At 46.8% G+C, this 20,671-nt stretch overlaps 1 protein-coding gene across 2 annotated transcripts in view; it reads right to left on the bottom strand.

Moving 5' to 3' along the window:
• The window catches only part of IPMK (inositol polyphosphate multikinase), a 96,553-nt gene that overhangs the window by 70,453 nt on the left and 5,429 nt on the right, over window positions 1–20,671 (bottom strand). The window contains exons 1-2 of one of the 2 annotated variants that reach the window (XM_006131978.4): window positions 11,057–11,554; window positions 8,728–8,813 (exon numbers count right to left, since the gene is read on the bottom strand). In XM_006131978.4, the coding sequence (XP_006132040.2) occupies window positions 8,728–8,813; window positions 11,057–11,096 (126 nt within the window). In that variant the 5' untranslated portion in view covers window positions 11,097–11,554. Of the gene's footprint in view, window positions 1–8,727; window positions 8,814–11,056; window positions 11,555–20,671 lie in introns of those variants that run through there. The other variant, XM_075935027.1, reaches the window with a different exon arrangement.

Here is a 20,671-nt window from a genome sequence, read left to right as displayed (position 1 = left end):
TGGCAAGCGGGGCTCGCCGCGGTTTGGCAAGCCCTGCTCATAAGCATTATAGGGCAGCAAGCGAACATGCTGCAGGCACTGCAAATGGAGTAGCTTCGCGACCGGCACCCCCTTGTAGCCAGTGTCCCTAAACTGTTTTCCATAAACCCTCTCCAAAACCACCAATGCAATTTGGCCACCATCCTGTCACTGAGCAGCATCTACCGAACACCACATCTGCCCTCCCAAACTCCACCCATGAAGACACCCACAGGCTACACATGCATTCAACACCCATCCATGTGCAGTTTAGCTCTGATGAACTGCAGCCCCCCACACTTGCACAGCACATCAGATGGCAGAGCTGCAAATGAAACTTGAACATATACAAATCTATGAAACTTTCACGACATGCCTCACCACCTGCCTCTCCCCGTCTGTGCAGATGTTTGATGGTTCACGTTTCCTACATTTATGACAGTATTTAATGAATAAAATTGATGAGTTTCAAAGCAAACTTTATTCCATTACATGAAAACAAGCAAGCGAGTGTACCCTAGCCAAGCTATGGTCACTGTAGCAATAAGTGCAGTGCACAGACCAGAGTAACCCCCTAGCAACACAGCCACTACACTTCCATGCACAACGCAAGTTTTACTGACCTTCAACATCAAATTGCTGCCTCAACACATCCATGAACCTTACGGCCTCACACTGTGCTCCTCTAATAGCCCTGGCCTTGGGCTGTTCAAACTCGGCTTCTAGGCACTGTGCCTCAGCAGTTCAGCTCTGAGTGAAGCTTTTACCCCTCCCTTTGTAAATATTACAGAGAATAAAGCATACAGTGATAGCCATAGGGATGTTGTCATCAGCCAGATCCAGTTTCCCATACAAACATCACCAGCATGCTTTCTAAAGGCCAAAACCACACTCCAAAGTCATTCTGCATAGGAATGTAAGCAACTAGTCAACTACCCAATAAGCAAATGTTTATCAGGTAGTCGAATAACAATTCGACTAATAGCTTCCTCCTCCCCCACTTGCTGCCTCTATCAGAGAGAGGCAGCAAGGGGGGGAGCACAAGCTGGTGCTGGGGAGAGCTGGCTAAAAAGCCAGTTCCCTTCCCAGTGCCGTCTCCATGGGGGCAGGAGACAGCAGAGAAACAGCACGAGCGGTGACTGATATAGTCCCATTCACGCCAGTCCCGCTGCTGCTCCTCTCCCTTTGGAATGTACAAGAGCCTCTTGCTGCTCGTGTACATTTCAAAGGGAGAGAGGCAGTGGGTTTCCTCTGCTTCTCTTCCTTTTGAAATATACAAGAGTCTCGGCAGCTCCTGTACATTTCAAAGGAAGAGGCAAAGAGGGGAACCTAAGCCAGCAGGGACTGCTTTGCTCCCTGCCAACACCAGTTCCCACTGCCTCTCTCCTTTGAAATGTACAGGAGCAGCAGGCAGCTCCTGTACATTTCAGAGGGAGAAAGGCAGGGGGAACCCACTGCCTCTCTTCCTTTGAAATGTATAAGAGCCCTGTGAGGCTTTGAACATTTCAAAGGGAGAGGCACAGTGGGATAGCAAGTGCCCCCCTTATCGACTAATCAAGTAGTCGATGGAAATTCCATCAATTACTCAATTAACTGATTAATCAAAATTTAACATCCCTAATTCTGCACCTGCTCAGCCTGTTATTGAACTGTGCCTTGCTGCTGTCAAGGCTCCCCATGTATGCCTTCTTGAGCCATGGCATTAAGGGTTGCGCAGGGTCCTCAAGGACCACAATGGGAATTTTCACCTCCACCACAGTGATCTTCTAGAAAAAAAGTCTCCACTAACAGCTTCCAGAACATGACAGTGTTCCAAAACATGTGAGTATCATGCTCCATTCTACACCATTCTACATTAATATCCATGAAAAACCCATGGTGATTCACAAGCGCCTGTAGGACCAGGGAGAAATACCCCTTGCACTTAATGTACTCAGAGGCTAGATGATCTGGTGCCAGAACGGGAATATGCATGGAATTACCCCACCATAGTTTGGGACGCCCATCTGGGCAAAGCCACCCACAATTTCATGCACATTGCCCTGAGTCTAAGTCTTTCAGAGCAGAATGAGATTGATGGCCCTACACACTTCCGTCAGCATGAGTCCAATAGTCGATTTTCACCCTCCAGACTGATTGGTAACCGAGTGAAAGCTATCTGAAGTAGCCAGCTTCCACAGCGTGATTGCAATGCACTTTTCCACTAGCAGGATAGCTCTCATTCACATGTCCATGCTGGTCCCGGGACCAAACTCTGTCCACAGTGGGCCCAAGCTCACCATGGACAGATGCTTCTCCACATTCCACAGAGCAGCCTCTGTTTGCAGGGAGCTCAGAACCGCCACCCCCACCCCCACCCCCACCTCCTTATGGACAGGAGCTGCTGCTGCAAAGCAACCTCTGCCCGTGACAAGCCAGGGCCCACTGCGAGAAGAGGCTGCTTTGTGGCAGCCTCCTGTGGCTCCACCCCCAGCGCTGCTGCTTCTGATAGAGGCAGCAGTACGGGGCAGGCAGGCAGCACTGCAGAGCCAGTGCTGGGGTAAAAATGGCTTTTAAGCCAGTTCCCCATAGCACTGGCTCCTGCTTCCTCCCTCCCCGTTGCCTATGATACAGAGGCAGGAAGGGAGGGAATGCGAGTAGTTGAATACATTAACAGATAAGCCTAGGCTTATTGGTTAATCATCTAGTCGACTGCTCATTGACATCCCTACCTGAGAAAAGAGGGGAAAGGGGTAAAGAGGGTTTGGGTGGTGCCCTGGGGCAGTGGAAATGAGGTGCAGGGTCAGAGATGGGATATGGGTGCAGGAGAGGATTCTGGCCTGGGGGGAGGGGTGTATGATGAGGTGCAGGATATGGGAGAGAAGGGGGGGGAAAAGGGATACAGAGGGTTTACGTGGTGGCCTGGGTCAAGTAGTTAAGCGGGGGGAGGGGTCAGGGTTCCAGAGGCAGGCTCTGTCTGGAAGGCGCTTATCTACACAGCTCCAGTCAGCAGGGAGGAGGGAGTTTCACACTGCCCTGCCCCCCAGAAAAATTTCTCAGCTCCTATTGGGCACGAACTGACCAATGAGAGCGGAGAGATTTTGCTGGGCGCAGGGCAGTGTGCAAAGCCTCCCTCTTTCTTTCTCAGGATCCAGAGCATAGAGCAGCCAACCTTTTAAGTGCCTGCAGCTGCTCTGTGCATAATCATAGAACACTAGAACTGGAAGGACCCTCGAGAGTTCATCGAGTCCAGTTCCCTGCCCTCATAGCAGGACCAAGCACCATCTAGAACATCCCTGATAGATGTCTGTCTAACCTGCTCTTAAAGATCTCCAGTGATGGAGATTCCACAACCTCCCTAGGCCAGGGTCCGTATTCACCTCACTGGGACCACTGGCCACCTCCTCTCCTCCCTCCTCCACCCTCCCGACACAAGCATAGAATTAAGATTTCATGATAAACAGTAAGTCTTACTTCTCAGTGCATAGGTACCTGACTTTGCAGCCTAATGTTTTTTAAATGGGACTGTGTGTATGCTGGAGTGGGCAATAAGATGATGACAATTCTCCAAAGTTAGCCACTGGCAGGCCACTGCCACTACATTTACCTGTGTCCCTGCTATTACAAAATGCTATTCTCAGCCAATGAGAGCTGAAGGAAGTGACACAGACCAAAACACCGCTTCCTGCAGCTCAGGAACAGTGACCCACAGCCAACAGGAGCTACAATCACACGTCTGTAGAGATGCTGGTAAATACAATGGCAGAAGCCCACAAGGGATTAAATCTGGTGTACCAGATCCAGCCCGCAGGCTGGTATTTGCCCACCCCTGGTGCACATTGCCTTAGTTTATTCATTTTAATTTTAAAGTAAAGAAAAATGTAAAAGCCAACTTCAGTATGAGAAACAAATAGCTTATCACATGAATCAACAGGATTTGAATCCCAAACCTGCAGTACAGAATGCTATTATTTGAGCTGTAAAATGCACATCTGAAGGCAGCAGGAGAAAACTGTTTTCCCAAAAGGACCAGAATCCAGCCATGTCCATATATGTCTTGTGCCAGATTTGAGGGAGCTACAGCAGACTTCCGATAATCCGGCACCTTTGGGACCCAGGTGGTGCCAGATTATCAGAAATGCCGGACTATCAGGAGGTACTCTGGCAGGGGCGGGTCTCGTCGGAGGGGAACAGCGCCGCAAGGGCCGAACCCTCCGCAATTTTAGAAGGCAAAGCCTGCGAGCCGCGGAAGCAGAGACGGGGAGAGAGGCAGGCAGCCGCTTCAAGAAGTTCTAGTCAATTACACTGCCGCCCCTGGATCAACAGGCTCTCAATGGGGGCTAATTTGGCTACGACAAATCAGGAAAGAGATCTTGGAGTTATCGTGGACAGTTCTCTGAAAACTTCCACACAGAGTGCAGCGGCGGTCAAAAAGGCAAATAGGATGCTGGGAATTATTAGGAAAGGGATAGAAAATAAGACCCAGAATATCTTACTGCCCCTGTATAAAACTATGGTACGCCCACATCTTGAATACTGTGTACAGATGTGGTCTCCTCACCTCAAAAAATATATTTTGGCCTTGGAAAGGGTTCAGAAAAGGGCAACTAAAATGATTAGGGGTTTGGAACGGGTCCCATATGAGGAGAGGTTAAAGCGACTGGGACTTTTCAGTTTAGAAAAGAGGAGACTGAGGGGGGATATGATAGAGGTCTATAAAATCATGAGTGGTGTGGAGAGGGCTGATAAAGAAAAGTTATTTATTAGTTCCCATAATAGAAGAACTAGAGGACACCAAATGAAATTAATGGGTAGCAGGTTTAAAACTAATAAAAGAAAGTTCTTCTTCACACAGCCTGTAGTCAACCTGTGGAACTCCTTGCCAGAGGAGGCTGTGAAGGCTAGGACTATAATAGAGTTTAAAGAGAAGCTGGATAAATTCATGGAGGTTAGGTCCATAAAAGGCTATTAGCCAGGGGATAAAATGGTGTCCTTGGCCTCTGTTTGTCAGAGGCTGGAGAGGGATGGCAGGAGACAAATCGCTTGATCATTGTCTTCGGTCCACCCTCTCTGGGGCACCTGGTGCTGGCCACTGTCGGTAGACAGGATACTGGGCTAGATGGACCTTTGGTCTGACCCAGTACGGCCGTTCTTATGTTATATTCAATCTACCTTTCCCCTCTACTGCCTGGGGCAGGGGGTAGGGGGTTGGCGGGTGGGCGGGGGTGCTGAACCCTCCCTCCTGTTACAGGGAGGCAAAGCCTGCAAGCTGCAGAGCCACAGAGGCAGCGAGAGGCAGGCAGCTGTTTTAAAAATTTCTAGTCAATTACACTGCCCCAGGCTGGATCCACAGCCAAAGGCTCTCAATTTACCTTTCCTCTCTACTGCCTGGAGGGGGGGCAGGAGAGGATAGGGGTCGGTGGGGGTGTGCTGAACCCTCCCTCCTGTTGCAGGGAGGCAAAGCCTGCGAGCGGCGGAAGAGGAGAGGCGGCGAGAGGCAGGCAGCCGCATTCAGGAAGTTCTAGTCAATTACACCCCTGCTGTTCTGGCTTATAAAAAGGCTTAGTGGAATGCACTCTATGTTTTATAACTTTGTGTAATGTTTTAAGCTTTCCATCTTTTTATAATTTTCACAGTCATTGGGAAATTATGGAGAGAGGTCCAATAATTTTTTAATGATGAAGTGGAGATGCAAAGAGTTCAACCTTTAAAGCTGTTAAAACCCAAACGGAGAGACAAGGTGGGTAAAGTAATATCTTTTTCTTAAATAATTTTGGAACAGTTTTGGTTGGTGAGATATCAGCCCTTTTGAGCTTCACAGACCTGGAGAAGGGCTCTGAGGTTGTCTCTATCATCAACCATGTTTGATCCAATTAAAGATATTACTTCACTCACCTTGTGACTCTCATCCAGGCACCAATAGGACTACAACAAAACAGCAAAAACCACCATATCACGTCAAGATATATGTCCAGATATACAAAATAATTATCCTAACACCAGACATGATTTGTTGATTTAACTAATCATTCACTCGTCCATTTGTGACAAGACCAATTCAGAAGTTTATATCATTGAATTTTAACTCTAACAAGGGCTCAGGAAGCATTTTTCTTACTTTCCCTATCTGTAAATAATGTAATTATTACTGATGGAAATATTTCAGGATTTCTGTATACTGTGAAATCAGCGAATTTCTACGTTATTTGCAAAGAAACAAACAAAACAAAATAAGCACAAAAACTCAAATCCCTAGAGATTTCATCCTCTAGAATTGTTAAAGGTGCCTTTCCCAGCTCCACCACATCTGAACTGGCACCCCTGGTGAGTCAGGAGTGGCCAGAGGGCTGCAGGAGGGCCACATGCACAAGATGCAGCCCCCACCTGACATCAGGGAGCTCTCCATGAGCTGCAGACCAAACACCAGGCATAAAGGGCAGGTGCTGTGCAGCAAGGACGCTTGCAGTGCTTCTTCAGAGCAGCTCAAACTGTCAAGGAAGAACCCACTTACAAGGGGGCCCGCAACCAACTTATGGGGGGAGGGATCACAGTTGCTGGCTTCCCCAGGGTCCTTCGCGCCACTTCCAGGAATTCTGGGGATTCTGCCACTTCCGGGGATCCCACAGCTGTGTAGAGGGGGTGTCAGCCCCGGAGGAGGAGCGCGGCACAGTAACTGCAGGAGGGGTGATTAAAGCGCTTTTTTTTTTTGCTTAACAGCTTTCTTTGGCTCCCCCCCCCCTTTATTTTTTTGCTTAACAACTTGGGGGTGGCATGTCACACAAATTAAATGAGCATTTTAGGGGGTCTCAGTATCAAAAAGTTTGAGAACCCCTGCCCTAAAGCAGTGTTTCTTAAACTTTTTAAGACCGAGGAACACCAAACAATCATTAGGAACACCAAGTATTTTTTGTTGAACCAAAAAAAAAAAAAATGGGTCAGGGGGAAAGTTATTAAGACAAAAAAAGGTCGCCTGCTCCTTTAAATGCAGCCATTTCGAACTCTGTTGTTCTTCACAGTAAACCTCCGACTGCTTTGCGGCACACCAGTGTGCAGCAGAACACAATTTAAGAAACACTGGCCTACAGGCTTTCCACAGGGCAAATGCAGCCTGTAGACCCAATTCCTCTGAAATGTTCCTCTACCAGCGTACCTACAGCCTTCTGGCCTTGTTCCAAACACAGTCCCTTCTAGCAGGGTATATATGGCTCTGCGGACCTAGTCCTGAAGTATAGTTCTCTCTCAGAGGGAATATGGCCTCACAGGCCTAGTCCCAAGGTACAACTCCCTCTATTAGGGTAAATACAACCTCACAGGCCTAGTCCCAAAGTACAGTTCCCTCTAGCAGGGTATATACGGCCCTGCAGGCCTACTTCCAAACACAGTTCCCCCTATGAGAGTAAATACGGCTCTGCAGGCCTAATCTCACACACACTCCCTTCTCTCAGGGTCACAATGGCCTAGAGGCCTAGTCCAAAGGTAAACCTCCCAGAATGTTAGGGAGCTGGATTGTTGTGGGGTGCGAAGGTAGGGGGTCCCAGTCCAGGGCTCCGTTGGCAGTGGAGGATTTCAGCGGTGATGTCTGCATAAGCAATAATCCTCCACTCTGGGCTACTTCCTACCATTCCCAGTGTTCTGTGCTGTCCTCAGGGTGTTGCTCGTCGAGTTGTAGACTCCTGGATGGCTTCACTGATCAGCTGTGCGGCAGCTTCCCCTTTGAAACTACCATCTCTGTGCCTTTCAAAGGGGCAGCCGTGGAGCCCGGGGTCAGCTGGAGACTCCCCAAGTGACCCCGGACTCCACAGCTGCCCTTTCGAAAGGCACACAGGCACCATTTTAAAGGGGCAGCCATCGCACATCTGATCCGCGGATCAGCTGTGCAGCAGCTGCCCCTTTAAAAAGCCGCCTTGGGGTTTCAAAGTGGCAGCACCACTATGCAGCAGTATCACTTTGAAGTACCCTTCTCCCCTACCCCTCCTTTACTGCCTCTATCTCATAGAGGCAGCAAAGGGAGGGTGGATATCGACTAGATAATTCGTCAAAATGCTATCCAATAAGCAAAACCTTATTATATAGTCGACTAGTCTTTTACATCCTTAGTCGGAACAGGAGATGGACCGTATATCCTACATTTCTAAACAGAGTATTTTGAGGCATAATATAAAAAACATGAAGGAATAAGAAGCTGAAATAGACACAGTGTTTTTGCAGTGACAGAAAGTAGACAGATGTGGTGGTAGGTTTTTCTAGTCTGGTTTTTTTTTTTAAGTGTTATATGTGGAATTGTTGTTTATGGAACAAATATATGATCCCAAAGCCCTCTGTAGATAGTCCTTATAGGTAGAGTCCTGGAAATAAGCCAATATCCTCTTTATACCCACAGGTATCTGCATCTGCAGTTGTCAATGGTTATATCCACAGCTCATTTACAGCTACAGATGTGGATACCAAGTCTGTATCTGCACAAGGCTCTACATACATGACTCAAAGAGCAGAAACTCTACTCACAACAAGACTAGGCAGTGCACAAATGTCCTGACAATTCTGCCAATGCAACACCACTCAAGCTTCCAACACCGGGAAAACAGGATTTGAATACAAAACTCTTCATTGTGTATGGATGATGCATTACTTATCACTTAAGCCGTGACACTCCACTGTAACTTTTTCAGGCAGCTATGGGAGAGAATCAGAAACAACATGCCCCCTTCAACAAGAATGAAGGGTTCTTACCTTGTTGTAGAACTCTTGTTCTCTGGGACCCCGAGGCGGAGGCTGCAATTGCTTCAAGACTGTGCCATCTGGATGCTGCAATATACCTAGAAAAACAAACATATCATTTATTGTTTAAGTTTAAAGAATGCAACCATTCTGTCTTTTAAAACTAGTAGGGTTGCCAGGTGTCTGGTATTGAACTGGACAGTTTGGTATTTTCGCCTCCTATCTGGTAAAAAAAATTCAGAAAATACCGGACACCTAAAATGTCCGATACCTTCTGATTTTTTCCTGGCCAGGAGGCGAAAATCCCAGGCTGTCCGGCTCATTATGGAGGCAGCCTGGTAACCTAGTGCTTAAAGGGTTCTGCAGGAGAGCTGTCCGGCCCCGCGCAGGGCGGGCAGCCGCCGGCAGCCTGTTAGGGCCAAAAAGCCTCACCATGTGTTTCTTAAAGGTGCCACGCAGTGTTGGGTTTTGTTTATTTTGGGATAGGGGGCATAACTCTTGGGGTCCTTTTTTTTGGTTCGGTATTTTTTCTGAAACTATCTGGCAACCCTAAAAGCTAGTAAATATTACACACACAAAAAAGTAGCCCAACTTCTCAGTGTAAAACTACTCCTCCCATTCTTTACACAGAACAGTGGAAGCTAGCAAACGCAGCCCAAATCACCAAACTCTTATTAGGGCAGGGGTGGCCATCCCCCGGCTCTTTACCGCAGTAAGTGCAGCTCGTGTAACGTACTCCATGGCCCACAAAGCCGCCCCTGAAAAAGGGCCCCCTGGTTCCCTGGTCTCACCGAGTGCAGGGGAGCCATCCGGTGCAGCAAAGCAAGATGGCGCCAGCTGATAGGAGCCTGATGTGGCCAAAAAGCCAAACTGGAATTTCATTTAAAGGGGCAGGGTCCTTTTTTTGTTTGTTTGACAACTTTTTTCCCCTTAGCTCTTTGCGTTATGTCCACCACTATCTTGGCTCTTTGCCTGTTACGGGTTGGCCACCCCTGTAGGAGGGGTTAAGGAAAAGGAGAAGACATGATCTTGTAGAAAGTATGTTAAGTTAGAAAATTATTTTTAGGAGGGAAAAAAATCTTAACTTTACACAAATAAAGAGGGAAGTCTTCCATAACTCCCCATGCAAGTGAGTTTATGGTACTATGCCAGAAGGAAAAGGGCAGAAAGTAGAAGCTTGATAAAAAGTGTTTGGAAGACAAGGGTAAAATTGAGGTTGCAATGCACTAATATGGTGACCCCATTTCATTTCTAGTGATGTTTTATTAAGCATATTGTGGGTGTAGCAGCCTTAATTGATACACTATGCAGTGTTTGGGCATTAATCTTAAAAACCGTTCATTAGAAAATAACTTTTAACTGCATGCTGTGAGTACTGGTCCCTTTGTAGACAAAATATTTCTGAAATTAATCTCAGAAACAAAACGAGTTTTATCGCTCCTGTGAATTTCACAGGATCCTACTGATCCTGTAATTGTTCTGCACAGGAGAATGTGAATATAATGATTAGTATGTATTTGAATATGGCCAGATTGCTTCCTTTATGGAAGTATTCAAGAATGTGTGTGTTTCACTATCAATAAAGTTTTCACTAAAGGCATTCTAACTTGTACAATATTTTTTACCTCATCCTGACACTACCAAGTATATGAGCTAAAAGTACCTTAAAAATTCCTTTACATTACAAACTAAAGCAGAAACTAGACTCAATTATAGGCCATTTTGATAACCAGAGCTTGACAATTAATGTAATCTACTCGCCCGTGTCGAGTAGATTTTAGCCCGGCACGGCCGCGCAGCGCAGTTAGCATATGCGCAGCGTACAGTTCCACGCGGCTGGCGAGCGGGGCTCGCCGCCGCTTGGTAAGCCCTGTTGATAACCATATAGGATTAATAAGATGATTTCTATACATTTGCTAATCAAAAATAGTTTTTAAACATATGAAGTGATCTTTTTATGGCAAATATTGTACAAAGTGGACCAAGCGAGGTGTCTATCAATTCTGGTAAACTGCTCATATGCATGTATCATTTTTGTATTTGAAGTTAGGAATAATGGTCACATATTTGTATTTCAAATATTTGCTTCTAGGAGACATCAACAGGCTTGGCCAACCTATTGCTAGTTTGCTAGTCACATGAATATCAGTACGTCCCTCACAATTCACCTCAGGTGGTGCCAATACCCACCTGATGAGCTTTACTGTGAACCTACAGACCAGCATGTGATGCCTGCTGCCTAAAAAGGACTGAATCATACATGGACAGGTGACTTGCTCATGTGACAAGCTCCATCTTGGCACATACATTCACACAAGAAAATCAACAGAATTCTCTCCACCTGGGCAAGGGTATAAAGCAGGCCCTGAGGGCTCCTCCATTTTGTCTTCAATTCTGTCTTCATTCCAGCTGACCACCTATGAAGGATCTTCTATGAACTAAAGCCTGAAAGACTGATGCCCCATCCTAAAAAAGAATGCATTCCAGAGACTTGTTTTAAAGACAGATTATTCCATCTGTGCTACAAGCCTGCACAAAGAACTTGTGTATGTATTGGATTCCTTTAATGTTAACTCTCATCCCATCCTTCTTTCTTTTAAAATAAATCTTTAGATTTTAGAATCTAAAGGATTGGCACAGCAAGCTCTTTTGGGTATGATCTGAGGTGTAAATTGACCTGGGAATGTGGCTGGTCATTTGGGATCAGAAGAACATGTTTGGATTTGGTGAGGTTGGTTTTCATAACCTCTTATCTGTAGAAAGAGTGGTACCGATGGTGGCACAGAAGAACTGAACTGCCTAAGGAGATAGCTTGTATGACTTCTTGCTAGCCGGTGTGGGGAACAGACTCTCTCAGCAGGGCTCCAAGTACTCCCACCCCAGCCCCACCCCCACTTCACCCTCCACATTACAATAGGACAAATAGGAAGGCTCCGAGATATTTTCAACAGTCTCAAGGGTAACTCTGTGACTAAACCCATCACTACCCCAAAAAACAGCTCCTTCTTTACCATTGCCCATACAGATCTCCTTGGTTTTCTGACATGCACTGTTGGATGGAAAATGATAGGCAGAAACTCGAGTGGAGAGGGCAGAAAACAAAGGCTGATTCAGACAGAGTTAAACAAAAATTCCTTGAAGCCTATGCTGAGACTGATTACAAGCCAAGGGAACCTTCCTATTAGCCTCCTCTGAGGTTGCCATATCCTACCACAAGAAGCTATTCACCATGGTAAATTATTTAATTCTGTGGGCTTATCTATACTAACTCAGTTATGCTAGTAACTGAAGCCAACATAAGTTACACTGACTTACAATAGCGTCTACATCACTCTAGATTGACTGGAGATGCTCTCCCATGGACAAAGCTTCTGCCTCTCCGCAATGTGGAATACACTGGTGGAAGAACACTCTGCCATTGACTTAGTGTGTTTCCACACTCTGACTTATCTCCTTTCTTAAAGATTGTAAGGAGGCCCCCGACTTGCGATGCTTCCCTGGGAACCAATCATGTTGCAAGTTGGGGGCATTGTAATTCGAACCCTCATTTACGATAGGCGCCGTGCACCTGTCGTAAATGTGAGATGAGGACGTTAAGTCGGGGGTTTCAGCCCCTCCCACACTTACAAAAATGGTTTTAAGTGCAGGGAAATCAGAACTTGGGTGGTCGCAAGTCTGGGGCCTCTCGTAATCATGTCAGTGTTTCTCAAGTGTTCTGGAATCTTCTCATAATACCAGATATGAAGTAAAAACTTGTGCAACTCCTTTACTAGTTCTTCACCTCCAAACTTGTTGATTTTGGCTGGTAAGCCCTCTGGCCCCAATGCCTAGTTGTTCTTGGTTTGCAGAATGGCTCATGTTGCTTTTTCAAGGGTATGGGGCTCAGCAACAGATTCACATCTATACCTCAACAACATGAAAGAGATAGTGGCATCAGAGACAATTGACTCACAGTTCAGGAGCAACTCAAAATGCTCCTTTTATGTGACTTTGATGGCTTTATTGTCCATAAAACATGTTAACCCATTTTGGGCTCAGAGTAGAGTAGGTTCCTGGCAGAGTGTATCATAAATGAAAAAAGCTCATGTCATGTTTATCAGCACGTGGCAAAACATATCACACCAGCAGAAGAAAGAGTCATACAAACAACTCAAGCCTAAAGCTCAAAGAAAAATCTGTCATAAAAAATATGTGGTAGCAAGAAAAGGTTGAAGTGACCGAGCTTTATTGCTGCTGCTATGCCACTGTCACACTTTAGTGCAGTCCAGGGCTGGCTATAATTTTTGATGGGAGGGTACTTCCAAAAATTTGGTAAGCATCCATGATATTAGTGGAAGAGGTGCACGATCTGGGAGCAGAAAAGAGTTTGGTAGAGGATTGGTGTGCAGAGTCTGGAAGGGGGTTTGGGTGAATGAGGGGCTGTGACTTAGGGAAGGAGATTGGGGTACAGGAGGGAGTGCACCAGGGGCGGACTGGCCAGGCGGGATACCAGGAATTTCCTGGTGGGCCATCCTCCGAAGGACTGGCTGGCAATAACTGGAAGAGGAGGGGGATTGTGACGGGGCGCCGCAGCCCTGCACTTTAAATTCCCCAGCGCCGGCTATGTACAGGGCATGGTGTGGCCAAGAGAGTGCCTGTGTGGCATGCTCAAACACCACGCAACAGCTGAAAGGGGAGACACTCGGGCGTGGCATGATGTCACAGCCCAAGACTTTAAAACCGCCTGACCCAGAGCGTATCACGTGGCCCAGCTCCAGGCCCGGCACATAGTCTGGAGCCCTGGAAGCAGCTGGGGCCACGGCTGCAGGACTTCTGGGGCCCAATCACAGACTCCAACCCCGCAAACTGGAAGGCAGAAGGTGGGGGAGGGGAAGAGAGGGGAAAAAATAGGGGAAGAGGTGGGAGAGGAAGGGACTTGTACTGAGGGGGAGGAGGACAGGTCAGGAGAAGAAAGGGGAAGGCACCAAGGGACAGGGTAAAGGAGAGACAAATGCCAGGGGGCAAAGTGGAGACAATGAGGAAAAGTGGGAAGGGGGACAAGGTGATGCTAGGAGAGGAGAGGAGAGGGTAAGGGCATTGGGGGCTAGAGGGGGAGGAAGAGGTGGTGCTAGCAGAAGCCTTGAAAGAAGGGATGGGCATGAGGAAGGCAGGGATGGAGCAAGTCATATGTGAGGGCACAGGGGCATGAAGGGAATGGGGGCAGAGGATGGTGAGGGGGTGGGCATCAGGGAAAAAGAAGGCAAAGGGGGCAGGGGTAGTGAGGGAAGTGGGAGGCACCAGGAAGGTACAAGGGTAATGGAAGGTGAACGTGCCAGGGGATTCTGGGGGTGAAGCAGAAGAGCAGACAACTGCAGGGGAGGGACCAGCACCAGAGGAGAGAGGCAGGGCAGGTTTGTAGAGGGAGGTATTAGAAGAGGGGATGAGGAGGGGTAGCTCACATGATCAGAGTGGGGCTACTGGAGGAGTGGGCACAAGGGGGAGAGAAGGGCTGGTGGAGAGGGGCAGGTCTCAGGAGTGCTGAGGGTAATGAGAAGGGCAGGAGTCAGGACAGCAGAGCAGGGTGAGGAGTTGGGGGGCAGCAGGCATCAGGGGAGCTGCTGGAGCAAGGGGAGGAGACATGGCAGCAGAGGGAAAAGGTAGAGGTTTATAAGATATTTTTCAATAACTTGGGTGCCACAGTGGCACATCCAAACAAGCCATATGCACAACACAAAATTCATTCTGCTCATGGGAGGAAATTCTTAGGCTGCGTCTACACTGGCGGCTTCTTGCTCAAGAGCTCTTTGTGCAAAAAATCTTACACAAGAACATGTCTATGCTGCCATGTGCTTTTGTGCAAGAGCATCCATGGCAGCGTGGTTGCCCTCTTGCGCAAGAAAGCTCTGATGGCCATTTTAACCACAAGGGCTTCTTGCGCAAGAAATTCATGTTGCCTGTTTACACTACCCTCTTGTGGAAGAGCTCTTGCACAAGAAGGCTTATTCCTCGTGGAGAGAGAAATAACTCTTCAGGAAGAAGCCCTGTTTTACAACACTATACTGTAAATTTATTTGCACAAGAACACTCGTGCAGTGTAGACATTAGGCAGGTTTTTGCGAAAGAATGACTGTTCCTGTGCAAGAAGCTGCGAGTGTAGACATAGCCTTAGAGGAAACACTTCCCCCAGCCTCTCCACCCCTTCCGCCCCCGAGTTAATGTCACAAACATTGGGTTAATGCAATTGCAGAATAGTTGCATGAGGGGAGCTTGGTGGGGGCCAAACTAATCCGTATTGGTAGGAGGAAAGTGGGAAAAGTCCTTAGAGAGGGGTCACATGACACCTTTTACTTCTGGTCATGTGTCCGTCTTGCCCCGAGAGTGTTACCTTCAGAGGCCTGGCTAATGGGAATCAGGGGGTGTGGCTAATAGGGGTCAAAGAGTAAATTTTAAAAAAAATTCTTTGATGTGAAAAAGTGGGCCGTTCTCAACCCATTTCCCAGGCCTATTTTGATTGCCAGTCCGCCCCTGGAGTTCAGGGACTGGGAGCCGGCATAGGTACAAGAAACAATTCTGACTTAGAGGAGGGCCTAGGATGGGGTGCAGGGTCTGAGAGTGTTTGTGACCAGAGGTGCAGGGACATTAAATAGAATACGGAACATCCGTTCTTAGCCTCCTGGACCATTTCACACTGGTGATCATGAGATACTGTGGTCTCACCCGAGACAAGGCACCAGGGTAATGAAATATAATGGACGGAGAGATAAAGTGGATGAGATTTGAGTCCCTCCAGTAGGGATACACCCAAAACAGTAATGATGGGAAATACTAGTCCCCCCTCTAAGGATGTAAAATCCCAGTTAATTAACTCAGGGGTCAGCAACCTACAACATACGTGAACCAGCTCTGGCTTCCTGCTGGAAGAGCAGAGGAGTTGGGGGAGGCATGGACACAAAAGGGCTGGGGCAGCCTGGCAAGCAGAGTGGGTGGCATGTACCTGCACTGGGCTCTGTGTCCCTGGGGCTGCTCCTGCCCAGCCTGAGTGTGCAGCTCCCAAGGGCTAAGGGGGTTAACACTCCCCCTCACTACAGGCTCTGCTCCGGGAGAGGGTATGGCTGGAGCTGCTCTGCAGATCCAGGGCAGGGAGGCTGCCCACAAGCTGCTGCCGCCTCCGTATGGTGCCGGCATCTAGGCTGCACCGCACTGCTCCCCAGAGGGTGTGTACAGGCTTGGGAGCCCCTTCCCCAGGACTCCACTGCACCAAAATCAGCCCTGGGCTCTGTCCACCCCAACCCAGAGCAGCAGCCTACAGCTGACAAAGGACTGGGTAGGGAATTGATTCTATCCCTTCCCCGGACCCTCTTCACCCCAGCACTGTCTGAGTCCCAGCACTGCTGCCCTGCTAGTGTACACACTGGGGGAACAGGGATGTGGTTGTAGGGGGAAGGGAGGTATAAAGGAGGATATGCGGGGCAGAATAGGAGGGGGCAGGGGTTGCACTGAGGGGGGATGGGGCAATGCAGGGGATCAGATCACGGGGCTGAGGGGAGCAAAGCTAGAGCAGAGGGAAGATGGGGGGGGGTGGAGAATACATTTTTATTTTGCAGAAGCTCCACTTTCCTTTGCTTCCCACTTCTGTGCTTCCCTCCCCCAATAGTTATTTGGCTGCATTCTCACCCTCTCACCTTTTCCGTGTTATTCCCCAAACTCCTCCCACCCTGAAACTCCCTCTCGTACCCCCACACACCCCCTCTCCTGCCACCAAACTCTATTCCAGACCCTGCCCTCCTCACCCCCTCGTGCCCCCCACCGCCTGCCCAGATCCTGCATCCCTATCCCACTCACTGGCAGCCCCATCCCGTACACTGAACCCTTTAGTTTTGTCCCCACCCCAGAGCCTAAGAGGGTCCACAAAATCCACTAACTCAGGAACTCCAGAAAATCTGAGCTATGGAAAGCCCTGAATCTCTGCCCTCCCTGCCTCTTCCCAACACTCTGTGAGCTGGCGTGCCAGAGGAGTGAGGTATCTCAGCTGTGGGCCACATCAGTGAGGGTTGAGGGGTTTTAAGAGGTTTTTTTGCTTCTCACTTGCGTGGTCCCCAAATGATTTTTCTGTGGGTCTACGGCTCATGACACAAAAAAGCTTCCCCACCCCTGCCATAAAGAAAGAAAACATTGAAACCTTTTGTGTTTCACATAAATTAATATTTTACTTTATTTAAAATGAAGTTTGATAAACTAACATGAGAGTTAAAATGCTTAGTCTGTTTAATAATTTAAATTGAACCATTCTCCCTAACTGCAGCTGGATCAGAAAATATGGTCACCATACCCAGTCTGCCTCTGCCCCCTTCTGCTCCCAGCACACACATCCGTAAATAGAAGTGAATAAGTTAAATCTTGTCATGCCACTTCTGAAAGGTTGCTGACCCCTGAATTAACTGGTTAAATCTTTGTGTAACTGAGTAAGTGGGATCCCAGTCCCGACCATCTCCCCCACAGGGGGGCCAGTAGCAGAAGCCGGCAGCCCAGCGCACAGGTGGAGCTGTCTTCTCCTCCCACACCCACATGCTCCCAGCCCTGTTGAGTGGGCCACAGGCAGGGGGCCTGTTCACAGGTACCAGTTAACCAGTACACGGTAAGCATTACCTGTAAGGGTGATGCTTAGCAAGTAACCGGTTAACTGTTCATATCTTTAGCCCCCTTATTTATACAGTTCTTCAAAGATTCTTTTCAACACCTACATGCAACCACAAACTCAGTGAGATGTTCAGATATCATGGACTCTTGTGCTAGTGATATGCTGATGGCACTCACCTCTATGTATCCTTCAATACATACGACCATACCACTCCCACTAAGATGACCCAGATGCATGGATGAGATCAACATTTGGATGAACAGCTGACTAAAGCTGAACCCAAGCAAAACAGAAGTGATTCTAGTGCGGAGACTAAAGTATTTTGAGGAATTCACAGCTGAGTGCAGTCTTCTGTGATTCAAGGTTCACATCCAAAATTCTCTATTCAATCTGGGGATGCCCTTAGATTCCTTACTGAATGCTTTCGTCCATTTCAGATTTGCTAGGAATTTCCATCCCCTCCTAGCATATGAAAACCTGGCCTCACCTATTCATGCCTTAGTCATTACAGCTGAACTACAGCAATGCAATATATCTGGGTCTAAAAACTTCAGCACTTAGCAAACTCCAACTACAGAAAAACTCCAATAGTACAATACTCCCGATAGTCCAGCACCAAAATGGCAAGAGCCGAGTGAGCTTCGGCAAAAAACGAGTCACAAGGCGGCAGCAGCAGCAGCTGAACCGAGTGAAACCCGACGGGACCGAGTCAGTTTGCCACTGGCATTGTGTGTGGGAGAGAGTGAGGGTATGTCTACACTACCCCGCTAGTTCGAACTAGCGGGGTAATGTATGCATACCGCACTTGCTAATGAAGCCCGGGATTTGAATTTCCCGGGCTTCATTAGCATAAGCGGGGAGCCGCCATTTTTAAATCCCCGCTGCTTCGAACCCCGTGTAGCGCGGCTACACGGGGCTCGAACTAGGTAGTTCGGACTAGGGTCCTATTCCGAACTACCGGTACTCCTCGTGAAACGAGGTGTACCGGTAGTTCGGAATAGGCACCCTAGTCCGAACTACCTAGTTCGAGCCCCGTGTAGCCGCGCTACACGGGGTTCGAAGCAGCGGGGATTTAAAAATGGCGGCTCCCCGCTTATGCTAATGAAGCCCGGGAAATTCAAATCCCGGGCTTCATTAGCAAGTGCGGTATGCATACATTACCCCGCTAGTTCGAACTAGCGGGGTAGTGTAGACATACCCTGAGTGAGTGTGAGAGTGAGAGACAGACCATCTTATAGTCTGTCCTGATAGTCCGGCACTACCTAGGTCCCAAAGGTTCCAGATATCAGAAGTCTATTGTAATGCAAAACAATGCTTAGCTTCCCCTCAGCAACATGGGCTACCTACTTGTCCTATGCTCTCTACACTACCTTCCCACAGAACTATGGATCAAGTTTAAGGCCTCAGTCCTTATCATCAAAGCACTCCATGGCCTGGGCTTAAGTTACCTAAAAGGTTGTGTAATGGTTTAAAAACATAATTGTCAATATTTAGAGTGGCTATCCAGCTGATTGTCTCAGGTGATATGGAATACATAGTTGATATACCACCAGGAGATGATCATTTTGGACGCTATTTGAAGTAGGCTATAGTCTGACATCCATTTCCACAGTCACAAGTAGGATCGTAGCTCTGTCTCCATTTACAGAGGAAGGAGATACCACCTGCCACATGATATGCATATGCAGTTCAGAGTGGACCATATTTTCCAACGGAGTGAAAAGCCATAGGATTCTCTGGCTGGATCCTAGATGAGATGTTTGTTCAGGAAGTTGTTGTTTTTCCACCCTGCCTGCCATTGAACTTTGATTAAAAATATGTTGAGTCTTCAAACCCTTGCACTGCAAGCCAAAAAAAGGTTTTCTGAAATTTAATTGGAGATCTCAGAATGTTATTAAAGTCTTCATGTATTGGAAGATCCTTGTTCCCTCAAATATGATGAGACAACAGAATGATTCCCATGTTGTGACAAATTGGGATTAGATTGATGTCTGCCAGTACAGGAAACCATGGTTGCGTAACACTGATTATACTTTGTCCATAGCAATACACACGGGGATGTCAAACATTGACAAGCGATGTGTGAAGATCCATCATTCTAGACAAATGAGCAGTATTCTGCAGTAAAATAGACAAGGACCAGTGAAGAGGCCCATGAAGTTTTTGCATCAGCTTTCCTAATAATTCCTGACAGTTTCTAGTTATTTTGTCATGGGTATTTTTAGGTAATGGTGGCAGGTGACAACTCATTGAAATGTCATACCAAAAAGAACAGAGGATGGGACACATCTTGTCTGCTGGCCTCAGAAACCCACATGCAATTCTATCCCATACACTTGGCTATTCAGATGAAAACGCTGACAAAACAGTATTAATGGGGGCAGTGAACAAAACAATTTTAGCAGTTAATATAAGAAATATTCTTATATATTGGTATATATATGGTCTTATATATTGGTTTATATATGGTCCATTTTCCATTTCAAGATTCTTGCTTCTCTTGAGCACAGCAAGAGGTACATTTAAAAAAAAAATCTAATTCTCAATATTAAAATTACCTACAGAACATCAGTTACCATGGCAGAATAAGCGCTATAGGTTATCATCAAGGTTAGACAATACAGTATTTAAGACCAGGCAGGTACTTTTCAAAATAATACACATGCAATACTGAATTAACAAATGAAATGTAATATTGAAATTCAAGGACAAACTATGATATAATAGTTTTGCTGGTTTGTTTCGGGGGGGTTGCTTGTTTGTTTTTAAACTGCCTACCACTTGGATTATGTTGAAGTTTATTATGTGAAGAGTTTAGTATAATCATTCTTAACTATACAGAACACTTCCAAGTGTTAAAACCCACTAACAAATGGTAAGTCTAATGAGTTTCCAGCACTTTTGTTCTAGCACATTTCAAAAGGACAAGATTCTTCACTTTCCCACCTAAAACAACACAGGCAACAACATAAACACTGAGAATCATGCTAATGTAGTTAAGAGTTTCATTTCATGTACAAGATCTATATCTCAATGGATTTATAAACAATTAGTAAAGCACACTGGAAATCATAATTCTGACTTCAACTGATGGAAAACAATGGAATTTTCTTTCTGCACATTTACAAATGCTCAAATGATCAAAACAAGAAAGCTACCTTATTTGGTTATAAACACAAATATTCTTACATTACATGTAATACTGACCCTTGATGGAATTATAAATAAAACAATTTTTCATGTAAATAGTCTGAGCATTCTGTTTATAAGACACCAACCACTTCTGCTTATTTCTTAAGTAGAAAAACAGAAAGACATGAGCCTTTGAAAGAATCTCAA

This window comes from Pelodiscus sinensis, chromosome 8 (assembly GCF_049634645.1).
Source record: "Pelodiscus sinensis isolate JC-2024 chromosome 8, ASM4963464v1, whole genome shotgun sequence".
NCBI classification, from domain to species: Eukaryota; Metazoa; Chordata; order Testudines; family Trionychidae; genus Pelodiscus; species Pelodiscus sinensis.
Note: the sequence above shows the minus strand (reverse complement) of the source record. Positions and strands in the feature narration are given on the sequence as shown.